General features: G+C 40.5%; 1 protein-coding gene across 4 annotated transcripts in view; it reads left to right on the top strand.

Moving 5' to 3' along the window:
* DNAAF11 (dynein axonemal assembly factor 11) overlaps positions 1-22164 on the top strand; it is a 115709-nt gene that overhangs the window by 41973 nt on the left and 51572 nt on the right. For all 4 annotated transcript variants that reach the window (XM_051844036.3, XM_051844035.2, XM_089335723.1 and 1 more), the window contains one exon: positions 18986-19209. In XM_051844036.3, coding sequence (XP_051699996.1) covers positions 18986-19209 — 224 coding nt within the window. The remainder of the gene's footprint in view (positions 1-18985; positions 19210-22164) is intronic.

Below are 22164 nucleotides of genomic sequence, written 5' to 3'. Positions count from 1 at the left end.
ATTCAGAATTGAGGGAGCCAAGGCTCAGAGGATGGACACTCCTTGTTTGAGATGACACACCTGGCAAGTGGCACTGGTGGGATTTGAACCCACTCATGTCAGACACCAAAAACTCCACCACTCATACTGTGTCTATAGTCACTGCTTCCTTTTGGACAATTGTGCAAGTTCTAGGTCAGGTCTTCCTGAAAGACTTCTCCAAGTCAGCTGATGCCATTGACAACAACAGCCGCTTTTTGAAAAATGATGTTCATAAATGTGTTCACTAGTACTTAAAAAAATAGGTTGACGTACTTTAGAAGCTTAACTGCCATTTCACTGAAAGCTTGTGATATGGTTGAAGGGAATTGTTTAACAGATGTAGTATTTTCCTAGGGCTTTGTAACAAAGTGCCACAGACAGGGTGGCTTACAAAACAGAAATTCATGATCTCATGGTCTAGAAGCCAGGTGCTTGGGGTGAAGTTCCTTCTGATTCTGTGTTGGTTCCCTCTGAGGCTGTGAGGGAGACCCTCGTTCTGTGCCTGGCTCCTGGTAGGTTGCTGCCAGTCTTGGCCATCTTGAGCCTTGCTAATGCACCACCCTGATCTCTGCCTTCATCTTCACATGGTGTTCTCCTGTGCATTCTGGTCACTTAGGGGTCTACCCTACCCCAGTATGATGATGTTTTAATGAATTACTTCTACGATGATCCTATTTCCCAGTAGGATAGCATTTTGAAGTACTGGGGGTGAGGAATTCAACAGACCTATTTTGTGGGGGGACTCAACTCAACCCACGCTGACTGAGTAGTTTTATTTCAGTCGGTCACGTGGACTGAGCCAGCGACTGAGACACTCCAGGTGGGATGTAGGCACTGTAGCAGAGCGGGAAAAAAGATTTGGTAGCAGACAGACCAGGGTTTAACTCATGTTTCCACTCCCTATGAACTGAATGTCTGATTTTACTCATTTATAATTGGATAATAATTCTTCCTTTAAAGGAGTCCTGTGAGGCCTTCAGTAAATCTTAGCGTCTCTTTCTCCTCTTTGCTGCAGCCCAGACACAATTACTATCAATAAGTGTGGACAGTCTGCCCCTGGGTGGCAAGAATCCTGAGTGAAGAAAGATCAAGAAATACGAAAAATGTTCAGCTTAAAATCTTCTTTCTGTTCTTTAGGCCCATTAAACTCAGATGTGATTTTGGCTTAAAGGAAACTTGGACCAATTTCAAAGACCACCTAACAGAAGCCATCAAATAAATTGAGATCTCTAGAATAAATGCTGGGACACGGTCTGAAATGTGTCATCAGTCCTCAACGTGGGGTCTTTTGCCTTCTGTCTGTAAGATGACAGAGGCTTCATTTTCACAGTCTTTTAAGCACAGCATGCCTAACTAAATTAATATTCACTTAAACAATGTAAAGGCGGAGTATTAACTAAATAAACTAATTAATTAATCAGTGCATTCCAGTCACAGATAACAGAATATCACTTTGCTTCCCAGTGTTCATAAAAATCCCAGGTGAAAGAAATTATATTCAGCCAGAATTGTGCAAATTGTTATATTAATAATATATTTATGATAATGTATATATGTTAATATTTTCTCAAGGATTTGTATATATTTACTTGTAATGGAAATTAATTAATAACGCACACCCTGGAGAGCAGCAAGTGGTGGTTCAAGTAGTTGGTTCTCTGCCACTCACATGGGAGACCAGATAGAGTTCCTGGCTCCTGACTTTGGACCAGCCTAGCCTTGACTGCTTCAGGAATTTGGGGAATGAACTAATTGGTGGGAGATCTCTGCCTGACTATATCTGTCTCTCTTCCATTCAACAATAACTGATGATAGATCACTGTAAAAATTAAGAATGAGATTCTGAGGCGAGGGAGGGTTGGATTGTGGACAGGAGGGAGGGAAAACCCCACTTTGTCCCTAAATATGTATATATGAAATATATGAAGCTTGTATAACTTACATTTTATTTTATTTTATTTTTTTATTTTTTTATTTTTTTGACAGGCAGAGTGGACAGTGAGAGAGAGAGACAGAGAGAAAGGTCTTCCTTTTGCCGTTGGTTCACCCTCCAATGGCCGCCGTGGCCGGCGCGCTGCAGCCGGAGCACCGCGCTGATCCAATGGCAGGAGCCAGGTGCTTCTCCTGGTCTCCCATGGGGTGCAGGGTCCAAGCACTTGGGCCACCCTCCACTGCACTCCCTGGCCACAGCAGAGAGCTGGCCTGGAAGAGGGGCAACCAGAACAGAATCCGGTGCCCTGACCGGGACTAGAACCCGGTGTGCAGGCGCCGCAAGGCGGAGGATTAGCCTAGTGAGCCACGGTGCTGGCCTAACTTACATGTTAAAAGAAGACAAAAAAGAAATCATTTTCATAATGGGAAAAATAGAAGTGACATAACAAAAACCAGGAAACACAAAAATATTTATTTGAGAGGGGAGGAGGGAGGGAGAAGAGGGGGAGGGAGAGGAAGAGGGAGACGGAGGAGAAACCAAGCTCCCCTCTGCTGGTTTACCATTCAAATGCCTGTAATAGCTGGGTCAGGTCCAGAGCCTGGAGCAGGGGACACAGTCCAGGACTCCCATGAGGGTGTCAGAAACCCAACTGCTTGAGTCATCACTGCTAGCTCCCAGAGTCTGCGTTGATGGGAACCTGGAGACAGGAACCAGAACGGAGAATTAAACCCACACATTCTGGTGTGTAATGCAAGCATTTTAACCAATGGGCTAAATGCCTGCTCTGATATAATGAGTAAATTTTATTGATTAATAATTTTCCAACCTGACCCTAGCTTAACCTAAGTTGATTTAGGTATGTGGACTACAATTATTCATCACCTTAACAAGTATGTTTTATTGAATTAGATTTTATCATTGTGACTTCATCTTTCACTGGAAATAATGAATGTGTGGTGTATCTGAAGATTGCCATTATACAATTATACTTTAGAAATTTGTCTGAGAGCCAAATATTAGAGGAAAGCCAGAAACTAGCATATTCTTCCATTAAACACAATGAACATAGTATAACTGATATTATTTTCTATTTTTCTTTGAAACTCAGAACCAAATATGTAGCCATCTATAGGAGTAATAGGAGTTCTTGTAACCAAAACATCTTAGGAAATATGTTTCCAACTCTTCACATTATAATTTTAATTCATAATTTAATCTCAATAGATTTCTTTTGTATTTTTTAATTTGTTATACAATTTTCATATATTTCTTTTTCTAAATAAGATTTATTTGAAAGACAGAGTTACAGAGGGAGGCAGAGACAGAGAGAGAGGTCGTCCATCTGCTGATTCACTCCCCAGAAGGCTGCAACAGCTGGAGCTGCGCAGATCCAAAGCAAGGAGCCAGGAGACTCTTCTGGGTCTCCCACGTGCGTGCAGGGGCCCAAGGTCTTGGGCCATCTTCTACTGCTTTCCCAAGCCATAGCAGAGAGCTGGATTGGAAGTAGAGTAGCCGGGTCTCGAACCGGCGCCCACATGGGATGCCAGCACCCCAGGCCAGGGCTTTAACCCATTGCACCATAGCGCCAGCCCCTCATATATTTCTTATATACAGGTGTAGGAACAAAGTGGGGCTTCCCACCACTTTCCAACCCTTCCTCCCCTCTCTTTTGGATTCCCATTCTTAGTTTTTGTGATGATCTGTTACCAGTTTACTTAGTGATCTTATAGTTAGCCCCACTTTAAGTAGAGGAGTTCTGCTAAGAGTATGAAGAGAAAACAAAACAAAACAAAACAAAATAAAACTAAACAAATGGGTGTTCTTCAATGGAAGAGACAAGGCTATAAACAATCATCCATTCTCCAAATGACTAATTCCCCCGAATACGTTACATTTCAGATTTCAGGAATTCTATTAGTTGTATCAGATCAGGGAAAACATATATTTGTCTTTTTGAGACTAGCTGGTTCATTAACTAAATGGTTTCCAGTTGTGGCCATCTTGTTGCAAATGACATGATTTCTTTTTTCTTTTTTTTTTAATAGCTGAGTAGTACCCCATAGTGTATATATATCATAATTTCTTTATCCAATCCCTAGTTAATGGACATCTGGCTTGATTCCGTATCTTAGCTATTGTGAATTGTGCTGCAATGAACATGGGGGTACAGATATCTCTTTCATGTACTGATCTCTTTTGGTTTGGGTAAATTCCTAGAGTGGGATAGCTGGATCATATGGTAGGACTATATTCAGATTTCTGAGGAATCTCCATACTGTCTTTCACAGTGGTTAGGCCAGTTTACATCCCCACCAACAGAGGATAAAGTACCTTTTCCCCCACATCCTCACAGGCATTTGTTGTTTGTTGATTTCTGTATGCGAGCCATTCTAACTGGAGTGAGGTGGAACCTCGCTGTGGCTTTGATTTGCATTTCCCTGATGGCTAGTGAACCTGAGAATTTTTGCAAATGTTTGTTGTCCATTTAAATTTCCTCTTTTGAGAAATGCCTGTTTAAGTCTTTAGCCCATTTCTTTACTGGATTGTTTGTTTTGTTGTTGTTGAATTTCTTGAGCTCTTTATATATTCTGGATGTTAACCCTTTATCGGTTTTTCAGTTTGTGAATACTTTCTCCCATTGTATCAGTAGCCTCTTCCCTTTGCTGGGTGTTTCTTTTGCAGTGCAGAATCTTCTCAGCTTGATGTAATCCCATTTGTCAATTTTGGTTCTGATTGCCTGTGTGTCTTTGCCTAAGCTCATATCTTGTAGGGTTCCCCCATGTTCTCTAATAATTTGAAGGTATTGGGTCATAGATTTAGGTCCTTAATCCATTTTGAGTGGGTTTTTGTGCAGGGTGTAAGGTAAGGTTCTAATTTCATACTTCTGCATGTGGAGATGCAGTTTTCCCAGTGCCTTTTGTTGAAGAGATTGTTTCTGCTCCATGGATTGATTTTGGCCCCTTTATAATATATAAGGTGGCTATAGATGCATGGACTGATTTCCTGTGTTTCTATTCTGTTATGTTGGTCTATAAGTATGTTTTTGTGCCAGTAGCAGGCTGTTTTGATTGTAACTTCCCTGTAGTATGTCTTGAAATCAGGTATCATGATGCCTCCAGCTTTGATTTTTTTTTGTATAAGATTGCTTTAGCTATTCAGGGTCTCTTGTGTTTCCATATGAATTTCAGCATTGTTTTTCTAGATCTGTGAAGAATGTCATTGGTATTTTGGTTGGGATCACATTGAATCTCTAAATTTCTTTCAGTACTATGGACATTTTGATGATGTTGATTCTTCAAATCCATGAACATGGATTATTTTTCTATTTTTAGTGTCTTCTTCTATTTCTTTCTTTAGTGTTTTGTAATATTCATCATAGAGATCTTTGACATCCTTGGTTAAATTTATTCCAACGTATTTAATTCTTTTTGGAGCTATTGTTAATGGTACTGATCTTACAAGTTTGTTCTCAGCCATGGTGTGTACAAAAGCTATTGATTTTTCTGTGTTAATTTTATATCCTGCTACTTTACCAAACTCATTTTTGAGTTCCAATAGTCTCTCAGTGGAGTTTTTTGGATCTCCTATATATAGGATCATGTCATCTGCAAATAACGATAGCTTGAGTTTCTCTTTTCTAATGTGTATCCTTTTTTTTTCTTTTTCTTGCCTAATGACTCTAGCTAAAACTTCCAGGACTATATTAAATAGCAATGGTGAGAGTGAGCATCCTTGTCTGGTTCCAGATCTTAGGGGGAATGCTTCCAGCTTTTATGTGTACAATAGGATGTTTGTCATGGGTTTGTCATAAATTGCCTTGATTGCATTCAGGAATGTTCATTCTATACCCATTTTCCTTATGGTTGTCATCATGAAATGATGTTGTATTTTATCAAATGCTTAAATTATATGGTTTTTGTTCTTCATTTAGTTACTGTGGTGTATTTCATTGATTGATTTACAAATGTTGAACCATCCCTGCATTCAGGGGATAAATCCCATTTTTTTTAACTTTTATTTAATGAATATAAATTTCCAAAGTACGGTTTATGGGTTACAATGGCTTCCCCCCCATACCGTCCCTCCCACCCACAGCCCTCCCCTTTCCCACTCTCTCTCCCCTTCCATTCACATCAAGATTCATTTTCGATTATCTTAATATACAGAAGATCAGCTTAGTATACATTAAGTAAGGATTTCAACAGTTTGCTCCCGCACAGAAACATAAAGTGAAAAATAATAGATGATTTTTTTAATGATGATGAAATCAGATCAGACCTATTGTCATGTTTAATCTCAGTGAGAGTCAAGTTGGGAGTTGATAATTTTTTTTTTTTACAGAGGATCAGTTTAGTATGCATTAAGTAAAGATTTCAACAGTTTGCACCCCCATAAAAACACAAAGTGAAATATATTGTTTGAGTACTCGTTATAGCATTAAATCTCAATGCACAGCACATTAAGGACAGAGATCCTACATGAGGAGTAAGTGCACAGTGACTCCTGTTGTTGACTTTACCAATTGACACTCCTGTCTATGGCATCAGTAATCTCCCTATGCTCCAGTCATGAGTTCCCAAGGCTATGGAAGCCCTCTGAGTTCTCCGATTCTTATCTTGTTTAGACAAGGTCATAATCAAAGTGGAGGTTCTCTCCTCCCTTCAGAGAAAGGTACCTCCTTCTTTGAAGACCTGTTCTTTCCACTGAGATCTCACTCGCAGAGATCTTTTGCCAGAGTGTCTTGGCTTTCCATGCCTGAAATACTCTCATGGGCTTTTCAGCCAGATCCGAATGCCTTTAGGGCTGATTCTGAGGCCAGAGTGCTATTTAGGACATCTGCCATTCTATGAGTCTGCTGGGTATTTCACTTCCCATGTTGGATCACTCTCCCCTTTATTTATTCTATCGGTTAGTGTTAGCAGGTACTAGACTTGTTTATGTGCTCCCTTTGACTCTTAGTCCTTTCATTATGATCAATTTTTTGTGAACTGAAATTGATCACTTGGAATTGTGAGATGGCATTGGTACATGCCACCTTGATGGGATTAAATTGGAGTCCCCTGGTATGTTTCTAACTCTACCATTTGGGGCAAGTCAGCTTGAGCATGTCCCAAATTATATATCTCTTCCCTCTCTTATTCCTACTCTTATGTTTAACAGGGATCACATTTCAGTTAAATTTCAACACTTAAGAATAACTGTGTATTAATTACAGAATTAAACCAGTCATATTAAGTAGAACAGACAAAACAACTACTAAGAGGGATAATGTGTTAAGTTGTTCATTAACAGTCAGGGCTATGCTGATCAAGTCACCATTTCCCGTAGTGTCAATTCCACTTCAACAAGTTTCCTTTTTGGTGTTCAGTCAGTTGTCACCGATCAGGGAGAACATATGGTATTTGTCCCTTTGGGACTGGCTTATTTCACTCAGCATGATGTGTTCCAGATTCCTCCATTTTGTTGCAAATGACTGGATTTCGTTGTTTCTTACTGCGGTATAGTATTCTAAAGAGTACATATCCCATAATTTCTTTATCCAGTCTACCGTTGATGGGCATTTAGGTTGGTTCCAGGTCTTAGCTATTGTGAATTGAGCTGCAATAAACATTAGGGTGCAGACCGCTTTTTTGTTTGCCAATTTAAATTCCTTTGGGTAAATTCCAAGGAGTGGGATGGCTGGGTCGAACGGTAGGGTTATCTTCAGGTTTCTGAGGGATCTCCAGTCTGACGTCCATAGTGGCTTGACCAGTTTGCATTCCCACCAACAGTGGGTTAGTGTCCCTTTTTCCCCACATCCTCGCCAGCATCTGTTGTTGGTAGATTTCTGCATGTGAGCCATTCTAACTGGGGTGAGGTCGAACCTCATTGTGGTTTTGATTTGCATTTCCCTGATTGCTAATGACCTTGAACATTTTTTCATGTGCCTCTTGGCCATTTGGATTTCCTCTTTTGAAAAATGTCTATTGAGGTCCTTGGCCCATCTCTTAATTGGGTTGTTGGTTTTGTTTTTGTGGAGTTTCTTGATCTCTTTGTAGATTCTGGTTATTAACCCTTTATCTGTTGCATAGTTTGCAAATATTTTTTCCCATTCTGTCGGTTGTCTCTTCACTCTCCTGACTGTTTCTTTTGCAGTACAGAAACTTCTCAATTTGATGCAATCCCAATAGTTAATTTTGGCTTTGACTGCCTGTGCCTCCCGGGTCTTTTCCAGAAACTCTTTGCCTGTGCCAATATCTTGAAGGGTTTCTCCAATGTTCTCTAGTAACTTGATGGTGTCAGGTCGTAGATTTAGGTCTTTAATCCATGTTGAGTGGATTTTTGTGTAAGGTGTAAGGTAGGGGTCTTGCTTCATGATTCTGCACGTGGAAATCCAATTTTCCCAGCACCATTTATTGAATAGACTGTCCTTGCTCCAGGAAGTAGTTTTAGATCCTTGATCAAATATAAGTTGGCTGTAGATGTTTGGGTTGATTTCTGGTGTTTCAATTCTGTTCCATTGGTCTATCCATCTGTTTCTGTACCAGTACCATGCTGTTTTGATTACAACTGCCCTGTAGTATGTCCTGAAATCTGGTATTGTGATGCCTCCGGCTTTGTTTTTGTTGTGCAAGATTGCTTTAGCTATTCGAGGTCTCTTGTGCCTCCATATAAATTTCAGCACCAATTTTTCCAGATCTGAGAAGAAGGTCTTCAGTATCTTGATTGGTATTGCATTGAATTTATAAATTGCTTTTGGGAGAATGGACATTTTGATGATATTGATTCTTCCAATCGATGAGCATGGAAGATTTTTCCATTTCTTGGTATCCTCTTCTATTTCTTTCTTTAAGGTTTTGTAATTTTCATCGTAGAGATCTTTAACGTCCTTGGTTAAGTTTATTCCAAGGTATTTGATTGTTTTTGTAGCTATTGTGAATGGGATTGATCTTAGAAGTTCTTCCTCAGCCATGGCATTGCCTGTGTATACAAAGGCTGTTGATTTTTGTGCATTGATTTTATACCCTGCTACTTTGCCAAAATCTTCTATGAGTTCCAATAGTCTCTTAGTAGAGTTCTTTGGGTCCCCTAAATAAAGAATCATGTCATCTGCAAAGAGGGATAGTTTGAGTTCTTCCTTCCCAATTTGTATCCCTTTAATTTCTTTTTCTTGCCTAATAGCTCTGGCTAGAACCTCCAGAACTATATTGAATAGCAGTGGTGAGAGTGGACATCCCTGTCTGGTCCCAGATCTCAGTGGAAATGCTTCCAACTTTTCCCCATTCAATAGGATGTTGGCTGTGGGTTTTTCATAGATTGCTTTGATTGTATTGCTACAGTTTGCTTAGAGTTTTCATCATGAACGGGTGTTGTATTTTATCAAATGCTTTCTCGGCATCTATTGAGATAATCATATGGTTTTTCTTCTGCAGTCTGTTAATGTGGTGTATCACATTGATTGTTTTGCGCACATTAAACCATCCCTGCGTACCAGGGATAAATCCCACTTGGTCTGGGTGGATGATCTTTCTGATGTGTTGTTGCATTCTATTGGCGAGAATTTTATTGAGGATTTTTGCATCTATGTTCATCAGGGATATTGGTCTGTAATTCTCTTTCAATGCTGCATCTCTTTCCGGCTTAGGAATTAAGGTGATGCTGGCTTCATAGAAAGAATTTGGGAGGATTCCCTCTTCTTCGATTGTTCTGAATAGTTTGAGAAGAATTGGAGTTAGTTCTTCTTTAAATGTCTGGTAGAATTCAGCAGTGAATCCATCTGGTCCTGGGCTTTTCTTTGTTGGGAGGGCCTTTATTACTGTTTCAATTTCTGTCTCAGTTATGGGTCTGTTTAGGTTTTCGATGTCTTCCTGGTTCAACTTAGGTAGGTTGCATGTGTCCAGGAATGTATCCATTTCTGATAGGTTTCCTTGTTTGCTGGCATACAAGTCCTTGTAGTAATTTCTGATGATTCTTTTTATTTCTGTGGTGTCTGTTGTTACGTTTCCTTTTTCATCTCTGATTTTATTGATTTGGGTCTTTTCTCTTCTTTTTTTAGTTAGTTGGGCCAATGGGGTGTCAATTTTGTTTATGTTTTCAAAAAACCAGCTCCTCGTTTGGCTGATTTTTTGTAATGTTTTTCTTGATTCAATCCTGTTGATTTCTTCTCTGATTTTAATTATTTCTCTTCTCCTACTAGATTTGGGTCTGGTTTGCTGTAGGTTTTCTAGATCCTTGAGGTGATTTGAAAGCTCATCTATTTGGTGCCTTTCCAATTTCTTGATGTAGGCACCTATTGATATAAACTTCCCTCTTAACACTGCTTTTGCTGCGTCCCATAAGTTTTGGTATGTTGTGCTGTTATCCTCATTTACTTCCAGAAAGTTTTTGATTTCTCTTTTGATTTCTTCTATGACCCATTGTTCATTCAGGAGCATGTTGTTCAATCTCCATGTGTTTGCGCATGCTCTAGGGATTCCTGAGTTGCTAATTTCCAACTTCATTCCTTTATGGTCTGAGAAGCTGCATGGTATGATTCTAATTCTTTTGAATTTGCTGAGACTTGCTTTATGGCCTAGTATGTGCTCAATCCTAGAGAAGGTTCCATGTACTGCTGAGAAGAACGTAAAATCTTTACCTGTAGGATTGAAAGTTCTGTATATATCTGTTAGATCCATTTGGGCTATAGTGTCGTTTAAATCTACTGTATCCTTGTTGATCTTCTGTCCTATTGATCTGTCTATTTCTGAGAGTGGAGTATTGAAGTCCCCCAGTACTATTGTATTGGGGTCTAAGTCTCCCTTTAAGTCCGTTAACAAATCTTTTAGATAAACCGGTGCCCTGTAGTTAGGTGCATATACATTGATAATTGTTATATCTTCCTGTTGAATTGATCCCTTAATCATTATGTAGTGTCCCTCTTTGTCTCTCTTAACGGTTTTTGTGGTAAAGTTTATGGTGTCTGATATTAAGATGGCTACGCCCGCTCTTTTTTCATTTCTGTTGGCATGGTATATCTTTTTCAAGCCTTTCACTTTCAGTCTGTATGGATCTTTGTTGGAAAGATGTGTTTCTTGTAAGCAGCAAATAGATGGGTTTTGTTCCTTAACCCAATCAGCCAATCGGTGTCTTTTAACTGGACAGTTCAGGCCATTCACGTTCAATGTGACTAATGATAAGTGGTAACTTTGCCCTGCCATTTGCCAAAGATAAGTTCTAATATATGCTTTGAATTCCCTGTGATCTTTTGCTGTGAGGTTTCCTTCCTTGGTTTCCTTCCTTTACCTTCTTTCATATTGATGACCGTGTTTCTTTGTTTCTGTGTGTAACACATCTTTAAGCATCTTTTGCAGGGCTGGACGAGTGGCAACAAATTCTTTCAATTTCTGTTTGCTATGAAAAGTCTTTATTTCACCTTCATTCACAAATGATAGCTTTGCAGGATATAATATTCTGGGCTGGCAGTTGTTCTCTCTTAGTACCTGGGCTATATCTCGCCATTCCCTCCTAACTTGTAGGGTTTCTGATGAGAAGTCAGCTGTGAGTCTGGAGATCCTCTGAGAGTAATCTGACGTTTCTCTCTTGCACATTTTAGGATCTTTTCTTTATGTTTCACTGTGGAGAGTTTAATTACAACGTGTCGTGGTGAGGATCTCTTTTAGTCGTGTTTATTAGGGGTTCTGTGAGCTTCCTGTACTAGGATTTCTCTGTCCTTCTCCAAACCTGGGGAATTTTCTGCTAATATCTCACTAAAAAGGCCTTCTGATCCTTTCTCCCTCTCCATGCCTTCAGGAACTCCTAGAACCCGAATGTTGGGTTTTTTAATAGTATCCTGAAGATTCCCGACAATATGTTTTAGATTTCCAATTTCCTCGTCTTTTCTTTGGTTTGACTGTATCCTTTCCTGTTCTCTGTCTTCTAAGTCCGATATTCTCTCTTCTGCTTCTCCCATTCTGTTTGTAAGGCTCTCTATTGTGTTTTTCATTTGATCTATTGAATTCTTCACTTCAGTCACTATCCCAGTTTCCTGTTGTACTAGTTGTTTCGTTTCATTTTGATTCCTCCTTAATATTTCATTTTCACGAGAGAGATTTTCTATCTTGTCCATTAAGGATTTCTGTAGTTCAAGAATTTGTTTTTGAGAACTTCTTAATGTTCTTATCAATTTTTTGAGATCTGCTTCTTGCATTTCTTCTATGTCATCATCCTCATAATCTTGAATTGGGGTGTCTTTTTCATTTGAGGGCTTCATGGTGACTTCCTTGTTTTTATTACCTTGGTTTTTGCGTTTGTTATTTGGCATATTGGAGATATTTGGTTTCTTCACTGTGGTGCTTTTTCTTGTTATACTATGACTCTAGATTAAGTGGACTATCTGTTTTTGATGGAGCCTTAGGGCTTGAGATGGGTGTGGCCTGAGAGCTCTGTTTGGTGTGCCAAAGGTGACACTCCCAGGTTAGGCGTGGTAAACCTCTCTCTCTCTCTCTCTCTCTCTCTCTCTCTTTTGATTCAAAAGGGAAGTTATTCTGCACAGCTGAACGAAGTTGGAGGTAGTTAGCAGGCAAATGATATACCCGCAGGAGCCAGAGATCAGAAGCTCTTTCCCAAGGACCACACAGGGAATCTGTTCGGCCCTCAGAGTGGGCTCAAAGTCTCCTTCAGTCTCCCACTGGGTTGCCAAAGTTACGGAATTGTAGCGTCTCTGGAGAGTGCTCACGTGAATTCCGTGAGTTCTCTCCCCCACCGTCTCTTTTTTCACAGTCTCAGTTCAGTAGCACCACAAATTTACTAGGTCCTAATCTCCTGTTAATTCGCCCCGCCCAGAGTCAGGTTTTTCTGCTAGGATCAGGGCCGGTGCAGACCTGAGGTCGCTCTGTTTATGACGTATGTCCAAGATGGCGCCTGCTCTTTGTCTTGCTCGCCCTTGAGAGGTGAGCGGAGAGAGAGAAACACGTGTCCGTACCAGTCACCTTTTTTTTTTTCCTCTCTCTTCCAGTTAGCTTGGTGAAGTCCCCCCCCCCGGGGGTCGTTCGCTCTAGTCTCCTCTCTCCGCTTGCCTGCCAGTGTCTCGGGTTATTGAGGTTCGGCTCACCTCGCGTTCCAGCGCTGGTGTGTTGAGTCTGCCGCTGGTGTCCCGAACCGTGGGCTCCCACGCTCTCCACGCAGGTCCGCTCCCCTTCCAGCGCCGATGTGTGGACTTGGAGCCCTGGACGTCCCAAGTCTCCCCGCTGTTGCACTCCCCTTCGAGCACTGGTGTGCAGAGCCTGCGGCTTGCGCAGCTCGGTCCCGTGGCTCGGCTTCCGCGGCTCGGTCCAGTGGCTCGGTCCCGCGGCTCGGCTTTCGCGCGGTGGGCGACCTTGTTCTCCCAGTAGGTCCTCCGATTCACGACCACTGGATCCAGAAGAGTTTCCTCTGCAATATTTTCCTGGTTCTTTTTTCTGAGGCTACCGTAACTCCCCTTTTATTAAACTAAATTTTCCCGGACTATCGGTGCGCGCCCTCACTATTCCGCCATCTTGGCTCCGCCCGATAAATCCCATTTTGACAGGGTAGATGATCTTTCTGATGTGTTGTTGGATTTTATTAGCTAATATTTTGTTGAGGATTTTTACATCTACATTCACCAGGGATTTTGGTCTATAGTTCTCTTTCTTTGTTGCATCTTTTCCAGGACTAGGTATTAAGGTGATGCAGGCTTCGTAGATGGAGTTTGGGAGGATTCCCTCCTTTTCAATTGTTTTGAATAGCTTGAGAAGGAATTGGAATTAGTTCTTCTTTAAATGTCTGGTAGAATTCAGCAATGAAGCTATACAGTCCTCAGCTTTGCTTTGTTGTTAGGATCTTTATTACTGATTCGATCTTTGTCTTGGTTATTGGTCTGTTTAAGTTTTCTATATCTTCATGACTTAATTTTGGTAGATTGTATCTTTCTAGGAATCTATCCATTTCTTCTAGGTTTCCCTTTTTGTTGGCATACAGCTCTTTGTAATAATTGCTGATGATTCTTTTTATTTCTGTGCTGTCTGTTGTTATGTTTCCTTTTTCATCTCTGATTTTATTGATTTGGGTCTTTTCCTTCTTTTATTTTGTTATTTGCACCAATGGTATATCAATTCGTTTGTTTTTCAAAAAATCAGCTTTTTATTTCACTGATTTTTTGTAATTTTTTTGGTTTTAATTTTGTTTATTTCTTCTCTAATTTTGATTATTTCTTTCCTCCTACTGGTTTGTTATTGATATTCTAGGTCCTTGAGATGCATTGATAGCTCATTTATTTAGTAACTTTGGTACTCTAATTGATATGAACTTCCCTCTTAACACTGTTTTTGCTGTATCCCATAGATTTTGATATGATGTATTGTCATCTTCATTTGTTTCCAGAAATTTTTTTTGATTTCTCTTTTAATTTCTTCAGTGACACACTGTTCATTCAGGAGCATGCTTTTTAGTCTCCCATTGTTTATGTATGTTTTAGAGATTCTTGAGTTGTTGATCTAAAGCTTTATTGCATTGTGGTCTGAGAAGATGCATGGAATTATTTCAATGTTTTTGAATTTCCTGAGACTTGCTTTGTGACCTAGCATATGGTCTGTCCTAGAGAATGTTCTATACACTGATGAAAGGAATCTGTATTCTGTCTTTGTTGGGTAAAAGGTTCCATAGATAACTGTTAGGTCCATTTGGTCTATAGTGTCAATTAACTCTGTTGTTTCCTTGCTGGTTTTCTGTCTGGTTGATCTGTCCATTGCTGAAAGTGGGGTATTGAAATCCCCATTACTATTGTATTGGAGTCTATGTCTCCCTTTAGGTCTATTAGCATTTTCTGAGTACACAGGTACCCTGTGATAGTTGCATATATGTTTATTATAGTCACATTTTCCTGTTGGATTGATCCCTTCCTCTTTAAATAATGCCCTTCTTCATCTCTTTTAACAGTTGTTATGTTGAAGTTTATTTTTTGTGATATTAGGATAGCAACACCAGCTCTTTTTTGGTTTCTGTTAGCATGGACTATCTTTTTCCATCCTTTCACTTTCAGTCTGCATGTATCTTTGTTGGTGAGATGTGTTTCTTGTAAGCAGCAAATAGATGGATGTTGTTTTCAATCCATTCAGCAAATCTGTATCTTTTAACGGGAGAACTGAGGTTATTTACATTCCAGGTGACTATTGATGAGTACTGACTTGGCCCTGCCATTTTTCCATAAATATTCCTATTGTTTACTTAGGATTTCTTTTGTATTTTCACTAGTGGCTCTTCTGCCTTCTCATTCTTTCATAGTGATGGCCATGTTTCTGTGTGTAGCACATCCTTAAGCATCTTCTGTAAGGCTGGATGAGTGTCAACAAATTCTTTCAACTTCTGTTTCTTATGGAAGGTCTTTATTTCATCTTCACTAATAAATGCAAGCTTTGTGAGGTGAAGTATTCTGGGTTGACAGTTTTTTTCTTTTAAGACTTGGACTATATCTCACACATTCCCTTCTAGCCTTTAGGGTTTCTGATGAGAAGTCAGCTGTGAGTCTAATTGGAGCCTCTCTGAAAGTAATCTGGTATTTCTCTTGTGCTCATTTTAGAATCTTTTCTTTATGTTTTACTATGGAAAGTTTGACTACAATATGTCATGGTGAGATCTTTTCTGGTCATGTCTGTTAGGAGTCCTGTGTGCTTCTTCTACTTGAACATCCATTTCTTTCTTCAAATTAGGGAAGTTTTCTGTAATTATTTCACTAAATAGGCTTTCTATTCCCTTCACTCCTTCTACTTCTTCAGGAACTCATAAGATCTGTATGTTGGGTCATTTGATATTATCTCATAGATCTTCAACACTGTTTTTTTTTTTAAAGATTTTATTGATTTATTTGAGAGGTAGACTTAGAGACAGAGGGAAAAGTCTTCCATCCACTGGTTTACTCCACATTTGGCTGCAACAGCCAGAGCTGGGCCCATCGAAAGCCAAGAGCCAGGAGCTTCTTGCAGGTCTCCCACGCAGGTGCAGGGATCCAAGCACTTGTGCCATCTTCCATTGCTTTCCCAGGCCCTAGCAGAGAACTAATTGGAAGAGGAGCAGCTGGGACTAGAACTAGCGCTTATATGGGATACCGGTGCTGCAGGTGGAGGATTAATTTATTGTGCCACAGCACTGGCCCCTGCAACACTGTTTTTAAGTTTTCTATTTTCTTCTTCTTCTTTTTTTTTCTGACTCTAAGATTTCCATAGATTTGTCTTCTAGTTCAGATATTCTTCCTTCTGCCTCATCAAGTCTGCTGTTAAGACTTTCCACCACTTTTTTTTTTATTTGACCCATTGAATTCTTCATCTCTAATATTCCACTTTGATTTCTCTTTATAGTCTCAATTTCCTGGGAAAAATTTTCATTCATATCATGTATGGTTTTCTTTAGTTCATGAATTTGCTTCTGATTTTTTGAGTAACCCTATGATTTTTTCTAAATTCCACTTCTGGCATCTCCTCGGTCTCTTCCTCTTCACATTCTAATATTGCAATGTTGTGTTCCTCTGTGGGGATCATGGTTACTTCCTTATTCTTTCTTGAATTTCGGCTCTTATGTTTCAGCATTTGTGGAGTTGATTTTTTTTTTCTTCTGTTGGTTTTTATCTTTGGGGTTATGCTTCTTTGGCTTCATGCAATGTCTGCCCTTTCAGAGACTACCAGGAAGTGTGTAGAGGGTGTGTCCAGGGGACTCTGGTCAATGCTGTAGGTTAAGGTGAGTTTCTAGGGTAACACCCAAGTTGGATCCCAGCTAAGCCCTATGCCTTTTCACGTAGCCACAGAGGCCTCAAGGTCTCAGCACATAAGGCTCCCGGAGACACCTAGACCAGAGGGTGCTGCTGGTGTGGGAGTTCCTCGTCTCTCGTAGGTGCCCGCCACCTTCCCGCCGAGCTCTGAGGCAGTGGGGGCTGTGGACTGTTCCTTCCCCTTGTTGCCCTAGATCACACCCACACGCTAGAGCCACTGGCTTAATGCCTGCCCGCCTTTGCTGCCAGTGCTGCATTCAAGTGTCCTGACGCAGTGAGCTACAGGCTTCCCTAGTGGTAGTCCTGTTTTAAAATGGCACCCACCCTCTCTCAGCCAGCTCGCGCATTCTGTTTTGGAGATACTGGTTTGAATCAGCTGCCCCTCTCCACTTCCACTAGGACCACAGGCAACCACCAGCAACCACCAGCTCCCCAGGCTCCAGTCCAGACCCATGCCTTGCTCTCTGGCTCAGTACTCCCAAAGATTGGTGCAGACCAACTTCCTCCATCTCAAAATTTTGAGCTGTCGGTTCTGACTGTCTGTGACTCAAGTTCTCAGGTTTTCGGGGTTTGTGTTAGCACTCACCACACACATTCAAGCCGTTTCCCCTCCTACCGCGGGGCTTCCCAGGTGGTTTTCTCTCCACTTCTGAGCATGTACCTCCTACACTATTCTCTGCACTGTTTCTTCCTAGCCCTGTGAAGCGTGCTGCTCCCTAATCCACCATTTTTCCAAGTCCTCTCCTGATAGTTTTTAAAACGTGTATTTTACTAAATTGTATATGTGTTTTCGCTTTTATTTTAGCCTTTGCTTTTTGCTGTTGTAACAAATTAACACAAACTTGTATCTTAAAGCAATACATATTTACTATCTTGTAGTTGTAGAGGTCAGAAGTCTGAAATGGCTTCATTGGGCTGAAGCCCAGGTGTTAGTGGGTCTATTCCTCCTGGAAACTCTGGGAGGAATTCTTTTCCTCTCTTTGTTCAGCTTCTAGAAGGCCCCTGCATTTCTGGGCTAGTGGTCTCTTCCCCATCTTCAAAGCCAGCAGTATAGCATCTTTACATCTCTCCCCACCCTTACCCTGCCACTTCTGCCTCTTTTACTGGTGAGCTATGTAAGGACCATCTACTCTGTTCATCCCAGACCCTTAACCTAAATCACATCTGCAAAATGCTTTTTGCCATGTAAGGTTACATTCATGGAGGTAAGAATGTGGACATTATTGAAGAACCAATATCAGCCTACCATGTCTTCATGAGTATTTCACCTGTTCCTATAAAATGCATCTGGTTTTATATAATAAATAAGTATCTTAAATTGAAATGCATCTGATTTTATATAATAAATAAGTATCTTAAATTCAAATGCATCTGACTTTATATAATAAATAAGCAGGTATCTTAAATTGAAATGCATCTGATTTTATGTAATAAATAAGTAAGTATCTTAAATTGACGGCTTTGATAGGATGATGAGCACACTTAGGATGCAGTAGTCATCTGGGTGGGCTTCTGAGTGCCTGGTTTCCTAGCACCGTGGGACAGGGCCAAGGAAATGAGTGTGCATCAACTTTCTGCCCTTTTCATAGAGAGCATTCGGGAAGTGTTATTGTTACACTTTGGAACCATGCTTTGACTTCAGCATTGAAATTCTTGGTAGAGGGAACATTTATAAAAGTAATACAAGCGGGGCCGATGCTGTGGCATAGTGGGTAAAGCCGCCACCTGCAGTGCCGGCATCCCATATGGGCGCTGGTTCCAGCCCGAGCTGCTCTACTTCTGATCAGCCCTCTGCTGTGGCCTGGGAAAGCAGTACAGGATGGCCCAAGTCCTTGGGCCCCTGCACCCACGTGGGAGACTTGGAGGAAGCTCCTGGCTCCTGGCTTCAGATTGGTGCAGTTCTGGCAGTTGCAGATAATTGGGGAGTGAACCAGCAGATGGAAGACCTCTCTCTCTGGCTCTCCTTCTCTCTCTGTGTAGCTCTTTCAAATAAATAAATCTTTTAAAAAAAGTAATACAAGGTACTTTGAAAGTTTGTCTATAATTATCGGCTTTTACAGAAAGCCTACTTATTATTATTACTGGTAAAGGTATTTTATAAACTGTTGATTGAAATAAATATCAATTTAGATCAATGTTTCTGATATTTCCTATTAATTACTTTGGTTTAATTTTAAATCGCTAAGGTTGTTGTATTATTATTTCTAAATTCTAAATACTGCAACACTGATATACAATGCTGATATACACTGCTACATGTGAGTAACTGTACTGTGTTTTTTTGCTTTTTATTTAAGTGGCTGGATGGTAAAGAAATAGAACGTTCAGAAAGGATTCAGGCATTGCAGAACTATCCAGTAACTGAACAACAAATCAGAGAACAAGAACAAGCTTACTGCCTCAAACGAGCCAAAGAGAGAGAAGAGGCTCAGAAGAAACTTCAAGAGGAGCATGGAAATGTAGACAAGAGAAGTAATCCAGGCTTTGATGGACGATGGTACACCGACATCAATACCCCACTGTATGTAACTCATTAGCGCTGACTTTCCAGTTAACTCCTGGGAAAAACAGCAAACTAAGTTGCCTTCCTGAGGTCTTCAGGGTGTCATTTATTTTCCAGAAGATTGATTTGAAGAATAAAATATGATGTGAATTGGGAGGGCAGGCAGGATAGAAGCATCCCATTGTTTGCAATAATACTGTGAAATTTTCTTCCCTTAGAAAACAGTGCCTCTCCATACCAGTAACTCTAAATTGCATCTAAAATTATCCTCAGAGAAATCTCTATCAAAGACGCACAGGAAAGATGAATTAAAGAGGTTTATTTTGATTTATAAAGTGGGAATATTTTAGAAAAGCTACATACAGATCACAGGATTATAAATTGGATAATTCTAATTACATCATGAAAACATTCTGTTTTGTGAGTTAGATAATAAGTTTTTAATATGATTACTAACCCCTCCTTTTTTTTTAAACAAATCTGAATTTTCAGTTCTCATTTAAGTGAATTGCAACTATAGTCAACTGATTTGATTCCACGCTGTGACAGCTTTAAATACATAGATTACAGAATCTCATAAAATCAAAAAAATAATAATCATACACTATTTCAGGTACACATAAATGTTAAAATATGCAGCTATAGTTCTACCACCCAATTTTAATAAATAATGATTGTATGTTTGCTTTGAATATTTAAATTTTTTGAACTATTTTTCTATTTGAGAGGCAGAGAGCCAGAGAGAGTCAGAGGGAGAGACAGATATATAGAGAGACAGTGTCCATCTTGGTTACTCCCTACATGCCTGTGACAGCTGGAGATGGGCCAGGGCCAAAGTCAGGAGCCAGAAACTCAATCTGGTTTTCCCCAAGTGTGTGGCAGGAACTCCCTGAGCCATCACCTGCCTCCTGGAGTCTGTACTAGCAGAAAGGTAGAGTTAAGAGCCAGAGCTGGCTATTGAATCCTGGTACTTCGATAGGGCATGCAGGTGTTTTAGCCATTGGGCTAACTGTCCACCTCAGAATTGTTGAGTGTGCTAATGGAACTTGCTGAAAGTCCCCAGTGGAATTTTGGTTGAACTTGCCTCTAGTGTGTACATTCCCTGGGGGAAAGTTGACATCTTCCTGACAGTGACTCTCCTTGCTGGACTTGGGAATAGCTCTCTCTGTGTTTATTTATTTTTCTTCTGAGTCCTTCAACCAAGTTTGTAATTTTCCCTATAAATCCCTTGTACCATCTTTTATTAGATGTATTCCTAACATCTTCAAAAATATGAAAAATAGACATATAATTGCTTCTTGCTGATGCTTAAAGAAACACATGATTTCTGTGTACTGCTGTTGTATTAAGCAATTATACTGACTTTTTGAAAAAATTGCAATATTCTATATATTGTTTGTAAACTGCAACTTTAAAATCTTCCAATCCGCTTTATTTTCTTCATGGTGCCTACAAAAGCCTCCGATATAGGGGAAGAACGGCAGCAGTAAGAGTGGGCATCTATACCATGGTCCTGACTTTCAAAACAATGACCCCAATCCTCATCATTAAGTATTACGTTTGCCATGGGGTTTGGTAATGTTAAATAAGTTTCCTTCTATTCTCAGTTGATGCGCCTTTATATTAGATATTTATTAAATGCAGCCAGCGCCGCGGCTCACTAGGCTAATCCTCTGCCTGCAGCACTGGTACTCTGGGTTCTAGTCCCGGTTGGGGCGCCAGTTCTATCCTGGTTGTTCCTCTCTGTTGTGGCCCGGGAAAGCAGTGGAGGATGGCCCAGGTGTTTGGGCCCTGCACCCGCATGGGAGACCAGGAGGAAGCACCTGGCTCCTGGCTTTGGATCGGCACAGCGCACTGGCTGTATTGGCCATTTGTGGGGTGAACCAACTGAAGAAAGACCTTTCTCTCTGTCTCTCTCTCTCACTGTCCAACTACCTGTCAAAAAAAAAAAAAAGATATTCATTAAATGCTTTCCCTGGCTACATTGAGATAGTCATGATTTACTGTTAATGTGTAGAATCGTATCACTTGAATTTCTAATATTAAACCACCCTTGAATTTCCAGAATAGAATCACTTTGCTCATGATGTATTTGTTGATGCCTCGTTGCATTTATTTTGTGAATATTTTATTTATAACATTTCAACTTATGTTCATAAATGGGTTTACGCTGTAATATACTTTTCTTATTGTGCTTTTCCTATTTGTTGCAACAGGGCTATAATTATCACAAAAGCTGTATTGGAGATCATTTGCTATTCTTGATTCATAGAAGGTTACAAAAGTTTAAAATAATCTTTTTCTTATATTTTAGTAGAAGCTTACAGTTGGGTTTCTTCTGGGTGCCTACTTGCTTCCCCCACCATATGGCTGGTCCTGCAGCCATCTCCACTCTAATCCATCTAGCCTATAAGGACAGAAACCTAGACATTCTGGGAGGGAATCTCTGAAATGGTGAGTCTTTGACTCAGTGGGGAGGATTAGGGAGCTGTTGCCTCCGAGGGCTGCAGGAGAAACATGACAGAGCTCTGGAGCTTGCACGAGGGCAGCTGAGCCTCTCATCTCTGTACTAGAGAGCCTGCTTCCAGCCTGGAGAATCGGAAAGATGGGAAGTGGCCAGGAGCAGCTTAGAGCAAAAGGATCAAGAAAGAGGGTATTCCTGGAAGCAGCGTACACTGCAAGTGTTTCACATCGCAAGAATTTGTGGGTATCTGCAGGCCAAGTACAGACGGTAGATGGAGCTGGGCTTGAGCTTTCTTGAAGGAATGCAGCCAAAGAGAGTGTGGCAGCAGTGAGGGGTTGTAGGGCCGATTGTCAATGGCAGAATCTAAGGGGTTGTCACAAAATGGACAACCAGGAAGTTGACAACCCTTATGAGCAGCTGTGTACTTGGAGGGTTCCTATGTAGTATCTCCACAAACGACCAAGGCTCACAAGCAGAGGAAGTTGGTGTCTGGGCATTGGCCTCAGAGA

Source organism: Oryctolagus cuniculus, chromosome 6 (genome assembly GCF_051225735.1).
Source record: "Oryctolagus cuniculus isolate XC-2025 breed Fujian yellow rabbit chromosome 6, ASM5122573v1, whole genome shotgun sequence".
NCBI lineage: Eukaryota > Metazoa > Chordata > Mammalia > Lagomorpha > Leporidae > Oryctolagus > Oryctolagus cuniculus.
The sequence above is the reverse complement of the archived record's forward strand: the minus strand, read 5'-3'. Positions and strand labels throughout refer to the sequence as shown.